Below are 8820 nucleotides of genomic sequence, written 5' to 3'. Positions count from 1 at the left end.
TGGGGGGGAGATTTCGTGTTTGAAATTGCTCGTGAATATTGTCTGTGTTTGGTTCAATTTACATAATTCATGTTCATATGCAGCTCTAAGTTAGCTCGTTTAAATTAATTAAAAAAAATATATGTAGAGTGTTTGATTTGAATCTGCATCAATTTTGTGCAATAGAATGCACAAAAGCATATGACTGTACTAGTTGCTATGATTTAAAGTTAGATAAATAATATCTATATAATTTCTTTATTTCGAGCTAAAACGAGAGGGTTGTTCGTGCTCACCTCTTTCATAATTCGAGCTTAAAAAAATTATTCATGTTTAGCTCGTTTACCTAACGAATGATTCAAGCACGAGCTATTCGCGAACAACGAACTTTTTTAATAGCCCTACATACCACATGTATTTAAATATCTAACACCCAAAGTTTGCTATTTACACTCATAATATCTTGGCGTCATAAATCCATATATTTCACTTTTTAAAAAGTAGCGGTTGTGATTTTGTTGATGTTAAAGATTTTAGTGGCATGCATGTAAATACGACCGTTACCGTTTAGGCGTTAGATATGTAAATACATATGAATTATGTGGTATGCCTGTAAATTTTCCTTTTTGTAAATTGTTTTTTAGAAAAAAAATATGGACGGTTTGATCTATCACCAAAGTATTTATAGGGTTGATCAGCCAACACTTGATTCTCAAAGAAATTATTTACCGCATGGCTACTGTTTTCAGAGATTTTCAGAAATCAAACCTTCTGAATCAGATAAATACGAAGTTGAAATAGTTGAAACAATGTGAAAATTGATGAGAAATTATTTAGGGGGGGGAGGGTTTACTCATTCCAATCAAGGAGTTATATGGCTGTGTACAATTGGGTGCATATATGGCACATGTCAGCATCTGATTGGCTGTGCCCTAAGTTCTTTTTTTTTTTTTGAAATATTTACACACATGCCACTCATTTCCTACGTATTTAGATATGTAACACCTAAGTTTCAATTCTTACACCTTAGGTATTTTTTATGTGATAAGAAAGATTTTGGTGTAATAGTAAAAAGCAAAATTTAGATGCTAATAAATTATGTAAACACATAGGAATTGGGTGGTATGTATGTAAATGCCTCTTTTTGTTGTTGTTGTTGTTGTAAATGATAAATAAATTGAATTCTTAAATAAGTGAATTGTTATGTAAGTCGATATATATCATTTGGCCATAAACATTAGCTGCTAATCAAATTTTATAATTGTATTTTTGTTTCGGCAATTAGATTTTTTTGGTTTTGTATATATTTTACTTGCAATTAGTTTTTAGCTCATTATTTTTTTATTTATTTTGTTATATGTTAAAGGGTGTTGTAATTTTAACAGGCGAATTCTGGTGACATTCTACGGTTAATAATAATAAATAAAAAGTGAAAAAAAAAAAAAATTTTCCGGACATTTACATACATATTGCCCCCATTATTATATATTTACATATCTAACACCTAATTTATTTTTATATTTATTACCACCCAAAATCTTTCATATCACATAAAAAGAATTTCATCATTTAAAACGGCATAAATTTAAAAATTGAAATTTAGGTGTTATAAATAAATGAGAAGAACTGAGTGGTGTGTATGTAAATCGTTGCTCGGTTTAATGAGCAGATCAAGAAGGGGCAACAATGCATCCACGGGGTTTTCTAAATTTTTTTTTTTTTATAAAAAAAACAGCGAAAGAATATAAACATAAACATAAACATATAAGTTTAGATGCTGAATATGCAATGCATTAGAACAAGGGCAGGAAATGGCAGACTAAGAACGCATGAAACGCCATTTAAATACAAGGGCAGGGAAAGTTCAGATAAAAGCAGAGTAACAGAGTAGAAGTTTTTTTTTTTTTTTTTTTTTTTTCAGAAAGTTCAATCATTTCATTCAGGAAAATAATAAAAACCAAACCCAAGTTCTTCAGATAGAAATGATAGCGCCAAACCTTCATCTTTTTCTTCTTTCTTCTTGTTTTAATCTGCCGTCCAGCTTTGTTCGACAATTTCCCTCACTCTCCTGTTATACTCCCTCTTGTTCTCACTGAACATCCGAGCTGCTTCTGAGTTTGCAGGGGAGTTGGGATTTGGATCGCATAGCAATGACTGCAATTTAAATTAAATTTTAATTTAGTTACAATCACCCCCCCCAAATAAACCCCCCTTTCCTCACTGAATACAATCATTTATAATACATACCACTTAATTCCTATGTATTTACATATCTAACACCTAAACTTCAATTTTTACATATATGCCACCTTACCTATGCATGAAAATGTGTCTAACTTCTTCAAATAGTAGAGTAATTTTTATTTGCTGTGAATGATTTGGGTGGTATAAATGTAATTAGTAAAGTTTAGGTGGAATTGGGTAGTGTGAATGCAGTCCCCTTCAAAAAAAAAACGTCCAGAAAATCATATAGCTTCGGGTATCCACTAAATCTACATAACCAATACAAAAAACGAAAAAAAAAAAATAAATAAAAAAATTACATGCATCCCAAACAATTCATATTTATTTACATATCCAACACCTAAACCTCAATTTTTACATACATCGCACCTAAACTACGGAAAGGTGCATTTCACTCTCTAAAAGATAAAACGTGGCATTTCGCTATTTTAAATGTGATATGACAGATTTAAGTGGTTTAAATGTAAAAATTAAAGTTCAGGTGTTAGATATATAAATACATAGTTATTGGTCTGGGTGTCAATTCCCCTACAAAAATATATGAGCTCGGTGTTGACAGTTAATTGATAACAACTCAAGGTTCTGAAAATCAGTTTCTGTCGATCCACGACAATTTCTAACACTAATGCATGGCAAGTAGGGGTGTAATTCGGCTCGTTTATATTTCGAACTCAAAATGTGTGTTCATGTTCGGCTCGTTTGCTTAGCGAGCCGAACACGAGCTATTCATGAATAAAGAGTCATTTTGAAAACCCTAATCATGTAACCATAAAATGTTAAGAATTGGGACAAAATTTAAAAATTATTGTTTATATTAAAACATTATTTGAATCTAATTTAATAAATTTTATTTTATTTTCTTAATTAATACTTTTAATTGATTATAAGTCTTTGTAGCCTTGCAATCAATTTAATTATTTAAAAATAGTACTCATCAATATATATATATATATATATATACACACACACACACACACGTATGTATGTATGTATAATTGATGAGTAGTATTTCGAGCTAAAACAAACCGAACATGAACGAACAAATCTGCGTTCGGCTAGTTAACTAAGTGAACGAGCTTCTTAACAAGCCGAACATGAACTGTTCGCGAACAAAGAGCCGTTTTGACAGCCCTAATGGCAAATTATACAACATATCTAATAATATCAACATAATTTTGACACAAACATCTCTACCTTTTAATGGTAACCAAATCAATCCAAAGATACCTGGAACATATTTACGCCTTCTCAAGACTGATAAAAAATATGTGAAAAATAAAATTTATTTTATTGTCCATGCATTATTAATTGCCTCAAAAAACTGCAATGCAACATGACAAAACAAATGATTTAAAAGTGTACCTGGATTGAAGTAAGAATTGCGGCAACATCATATATTGGGCTCCATTGATTCTGCAGAATATCCAAACAGATACTGCCATCTGCGTAAACTTTGAACATCAAACAATACAAATAATCAGTGAGATCAACATATGAATGTTTTGGAGGTATGCGAGTAAATCTCCCTACATTATAATCTGCCCTGATAAGTTTACATGACCCTGAAAGAATTTATTGAGTTTAAGCTGAAATTAAGCTATACTGCAATTTGACTAAATTTATGTTAGTTGAAAATGATAGCATCACCATTGGCATAAATTTATTCAATATTCTGATAAAATTTAAATGAATACAGAAACAAAGAATCACTTCTACTTTTTTTTTTTTTTCTTTTTTGACTTTTATCTTTTAGTTTTATTTTATTTTGTTTATTCTTTGATTTAAAATTGAACATCTAAGAATTAGGAATTATTTAGAGTATCTTTAACAACACCTACATTTACTTCTTACATTTATACCACCCAAATCTTTCATATTACAAAAAAAATGCCCCTATTTTACATCTTAAAAAGTTAAAAAACACCTTTTTTACATATAGGTAAGGTGGGAGATACCGAGATATGTAAAATTTGAAATTCAGGTGTTATATGTGTGTGTGAATACATAGGGGAATTAAGTGGTATGTATGCAAATCTTCATACTTTAAAAAACTACTTATACCGTTAAATCTTTTGCTTTTAGTTAAGAAAAGCTATTATGAACGCATTGACTTTCATCAAATCATTGCTATTATCAAATCTAGCACTTTTCTAACTACTGAACGAATACATTTATGCATGCCACGAAACAAATCATTGATAATTTGATAAAAATGAAAAATATGGGTTGGGATTTTACCATGAATTTTGATACTGAAGAGAGAATTTTAAAAATGGATGGCGGGGAGTGCTAGATTTGTAAATAGAAATGTTTTGATGTTGGGATGTTAGGTAAAACGATGCCACTATGGAAGAGAGAGCTTTTGGGCATTTTAATAACAAAGAAAAGTGCAAATTTAGGAAATAATCCGAACGACAACTTACTATTTGGATGGAACATCCGCGAAACAAACCGCACAGTTGGTGGCTTATTGGGATAATCCTCAGTAAATTGAAGCGTCAGCTTGAACGTACCTGATAATCAGCAACTGCTTTATAGGTGCACGGCCATAAATAAAATTTATGGGCAAAGAAATAAAATCAAATTCCACATGCAAGATATTTCTATGATTCAGATGAGAGAAAATAAAAATTAAGCTTAAGAATATATGATTAACCATGGAAAATAACATTAAGAAGAACAAATGAAAACCTCATAGCACTAGCTTCAAAAACATTAAGCATACTACATTAGCCAATAATTGCACTATTGCTCCATTGTATGGATAATGAATCTAAACAACTAATTTTCAATGTATGCACCAAACACAAATGTCATAATTTTACGCTGCTCATCATCATCATCATCATCACTAGCCTTATCAAAGCACTTCAAGGTGTCAGCATTATGAATCCTCATTTTCTCCTAATCCCTGCTTAATGTTATTTGAAGTATTACACCTATAATCAGTAAAATATGTTGAGCAACTTTCACTCCATAAACCTTTAGGGCTACCCCTTCTGTCCTTCCCTAAGAATAATTCTATCAACTTCTCTAATGGGCATCTTCTCACTATTTTTTTGTTCATGTTCAAACTAGCCAAAAGTTTATTTTTAGTCATCATATCTCCAGTATAAGTCACTCCAACATTTTCCTAATATAATAATTCCTTAATTTAACATACATATTTTTACCACATACCCATCTTACCATTTTTATTTTTGCCACTCAACTCAGATATTAACAGCCTTTTTAAAACCCAACATTTAATTACATACAATATCGTAAGCCTTAGGGTCCGTTTGGGGCGGCGGTGTGGTGACAGTGCGACACAGTACCACAATTTTGTTTGTTTGGGTAAACTGCACTTTGACAGTTTTTTCAAAAAGCTGCCATTGAAACCTGAGTTTTCCGCCCCAGTCCTTGCTAGCTGCAGTCTATTATTATTATTATTTTTAATTGTAATAGGCACAGTAGCTTTTTAAGCATCAGATTATTTTCAGCAATTTTACAACTGCTTTTTAATAAGCTGTATATACCCCAAACATACCCTAAATCCAATTTTAAAAAATATAACTTAAAAGTATGATATCCTCTTATCTCAAAGATATCTAGAGGCACTTCTCCATCTTAGATGTCAATCCTTATCTCAATAAAAAAATCTTTATGCATATTCAAAAAAAAGTTTTGCTTAAAAGTTCTAATGTTGTTAATTTTCAAAGTAACATTTTTATATTTCCTTAATATCTTCAACGTTAACTACGATCCTACTAATTTCACTTTTAATGCATCTAACTTCATCAAAATTTTCAAATCTCTTGCATTAGATATTCAATATATCTATTATTCTCCTTCCTTAACGCCAAGCTTGTATAAGCAATCATCTAAGGCAGTTGCAACTATTATAAAAATAGTTCTAGAACAGTTGTGAGAATTTTTTTTTTTTTTTAAGTTTTTGCAAAAGCTATAGAGCTTTTTCATAGGTACAAACTCCAACAGGATTGATTGTTTTAAGTTGCCCTCTATCACAAAAATTTCTATAAAGCAAAAATCAAGATATAGTCATTGCACTTATAATAACTCCATGATCTCAGCAACTATAATATCAAAGCTTCTGTATTACCACACATTACATGTATTATTAAAAATAAAATTTTATACTGTGAAAGTGTAAACTACAGAGCTCACCATTTGCTTAGCTAAAAATGAAGAAAAAAATGACTAAGAAGTGAAGTACATGGGCAGGTATAAGAAAGCCCAGAAGCCATGAAGATAACTAACACTTAACCAAATAAAAAGATTTCACCAAGCAATAACAGATTAGAAGCAAAAAAAGCAGCTGCAAATCATGCAGAAAAGAACAATTTAAACTTAAAAAAAAACAACAAAAGAAAAGGATGCTATAAATCACTAGAAACAACAATAAATCAAACCAAAGTATGTTCTATAAAATCAGAAAATGATAAAAGCAGACTCTTTTTCAAAAACTTCATTCATAGAATCATAAATTAACCACACAAACTGCCTCACCTCCATCCCAAGGGGTGTCATCAGGGCTGCAACAACACAAGAAAAAAAAAAAATCAGATGACTTACTTTATACTCACAAAAACACATCTAAAAAAAAAGACAAACAAATTAGTAGCATAGATACCCAAAAATAACCGCATTCCAGAGCATAATGTTATTATCATGAGGAGCACCACTGATACCAGCAGGTGGGTCTTGCTGCAATCTTTTGAAGTCCCTCATCAACCTCTTCCTTGAAGGAGTCGACATTCTCACAACCTAAATAATCATCATAAAAAACATAATTCAATAAAAAACGAAGAGATGAAATCTGTAAACAAAAAAGTGGTAAGTAGTGAATATGCTAGGGTGTAAACAAAAAAAGCCTGGCTCAAGCCGCCCTTAGCTTGAGCTTGAGTTTAAGCTTGATTAATTAACTGAGTTCAAGCTCAAGCTCGAGTTTAAGTCTATAAGTTCAAGCTGGCTTGTTTATCATAAAAGAAAGAAAATAATATTAATTTAAGCTAATATTACAAATAAAATGACCAATAGAATGAGCAATTATGAAATATTCTGACAAATAATAAGAAAAAACTTTATATAGAATGAAAATAAACATTTTAAAAATAAATTTAATAATTTAAAGATAAAATCTTGAATTTTAATACATTTTGATTACAATTTATATTAGTGTTTTTTTAAACGAGCCGGCTCACGAGCTAAAGAGTCTGAGTAAGTGCTTAGCTTGAGCTTGGCTTGTTTGTTTATCGAGCTCAACCCACGAGCCAGCCAATTATCAGCCGGCTCATGAGTCGGCTTGGCTCAGTTACACTCCTATGTAACTATGCCATATGCCACTGAATAAAACATTATTTCAAGCCGTATATGTAATTTATACAATAGTCAGAAAGGGTAACTAGATAAGAAAGCTTGCATTAGTATATCAATCAAGAATCCACCCAAAACCCCGAATTCTACAAACAAATTCTATAAACTAGGAGTTCAATTAACCTAAGTTTTTACACAATTATCACTACAGTAAGGCTTCAATCAGAAAAAAATCACTTTTAAATGGCTAAAATCATCTTACTGGATGGATTCAAGGAGCACAAAACCTAACTCCACAAAAATATTCAAATCCTAAACAACTCCCAAACTAACAACGCCAACAAAGGCAACAATCAGAGCCCAAAAAAAAAAAAACCTACTCAAAACTTACGCAATCGTTAAAATTAAAAGAAAATTAATGATCACGTCAATCCCACAGCGATTGTTTCGACATTCCGGATGAATCGTGCGCCGAATCCCGAGTAAAGAAAGCAAGACAAGAACAATAGAGCAACAAGAACCATCGGTAATAAACAGAGAGGAAAAGCCCCTTCACCTATAAGCCGAATTCAGCGATAAAGTTGGATCTCCCTAGGGTTTCGCCGGTGGCCGGCGATTCTGCTCTAAAAAAAGGCGGATACCATCGCTTCCTCCTGCAGAGCTCTATGGAAAGGAGAGCCTAAAGATCAGAAGAAGCAATCCGTTGAAGAAATTGGAGCGAGGAAGAAGAAGATCACAGAACAGGCAGCAGCGGAAAATGAACGCGACCACCACCGAAGAAGAAAAATCCAAATATATAGCAACTGGCCGGGCAGGGCTCGGACGCTCGAAAACCCAATGATTAATGTATTTACATATCGAACTCCTAAAACTTTAATTTTTTACATTTATATCCTCCAAAATTTTCACATAATCATCAAAGTACACCCTTTCATCTATCATTAATAAGGGCATGTATGATAAAAATTAAAATTTTGATTTTGAAATGTAAATACAAAGGAATTTAAGTGGTATATATGTAAATCTTTCTTATTATTTAACAACTTGACCATACCATATAAATTTTCAAATAATACAAAATTAAGTGTCATAGTGTTTTATTATAGATTAGAACTCAAGAAATTAAATTAAATACTTCTTAATTTCTATTTGATACTTCCTAGTAATTTTGCTTATGAATAATTACTTTTTTACAATCATACCCATAAAAATATTATGCTTATAAAAAAATATTGTATAGCTTTAAAAAAATAAAACTATATATATATATATATATATATA

The 8820-nt window shown here is 31.2% G+C and overlaps 3 protein-coding genes across 4 annotated transcripts in view; 2 read left to right on the top strand and 1 right to left on the bottom strand.

The window, feature by feature from the left end:
• LOC110019264 (small GTPase LIP1-like) overlaps positions 1–1032 on the top strand; it is a 14399-nt gene extending 13367 nt beyond the window's left edge. The window contains exon 7 of one of the 2 annotated variants that reach the window (XM_020716879.1): positions 668–1032. In XM_020716879.1, coding sequence (XP_020572538.1) covers positions 668–794 — 127 coding nt within the window. In that variant the 3' untranslated portion in view covers positions 795–1032. Of the gene's footprint in view, positions 1–658 lie in introns of both variants that reach the window. The other variant, XM_020716878.1, reaches the window with a different exon arrangement.
• LOC110019266 (probable WRKY transcription factor 13) overlaps positions 1–8820 on the top strand; it is a 36792-nt gene that overhangs the window by 23053 nt on the left and 4919 nt on the right. The window lies entirely within an intron of this gene.
• LOC110019267 (ubiquitin-conjugating enzyme E2 2) lies at positions 1749–8316 on the bottom strand. The gene is made up of 6 exons (XM_020716882.1): positions 8096–8316; positions 6857–6990; positions 6733–6758; positions 4647–4736; positions 3586–3674; positions 1749–2133 (listed from the first exon to the last, which is right to left on the bottom strand). Exons 2-6 carry the CDS (start codon positions 6979–6981, stop codon positions 2005–2007), a joined length of 459 nt encoding a protein of 152 aa, XP_020572541.1. The 5' UTR covers positions 6982–6990; positions 8096–8316; the 3' UTR covers positions 1749–2004.

Source organism: Phalaenopsis equestris, unplaced genomic scaffold, assembly GCF_001263595.1.
Source record: "Phalaenopsis equestris unplaced genomic scaffold, ASM126359v1 Scaffold000054, whole genome shotgun sequence".
Taxonomy (NCBI): domain Eukaryota; kingdom Viridiplantae; phylum Streptophyta; class Magnoliopsida; order Asparagales; family Orchidaceae; genus Phalaenopsis; species Phalaenopsis equestris.
The sequence above is the reverse complement of the archived record's forward strand: the minus strand, read 5'-3'. Positions and strand labels throughout refer to the sequence as shown.

What these genes read in the sequence shown, in the direction of transcription:
- LOC110019267 (XM_020716882.1), bottom strand. Translation starts at nt 6,981, where the DNA reads ATGTCGACTCCTTCAAGGAAGAGGTTGATGAGGGACTTCAAAAGATTG. An exon ending in TGGAATGCGGTTATTTTTGG is followed by an intron (nt 6,759 to 6,856) that starts GTATCTATGCTA and finishes GTGTTGTTGCAG; the next exon opens with CCCTGATGACACCCCTTGGG. An exon ending in GCGGATGTTCCATCCAAATA is followed by an intron (nt 3,675 to 4,646) that starts GTAAGTTGTCGT and finishes TGATGTTCAAAG; the next exon opens with TTTACGCAGATGGCAGTATC.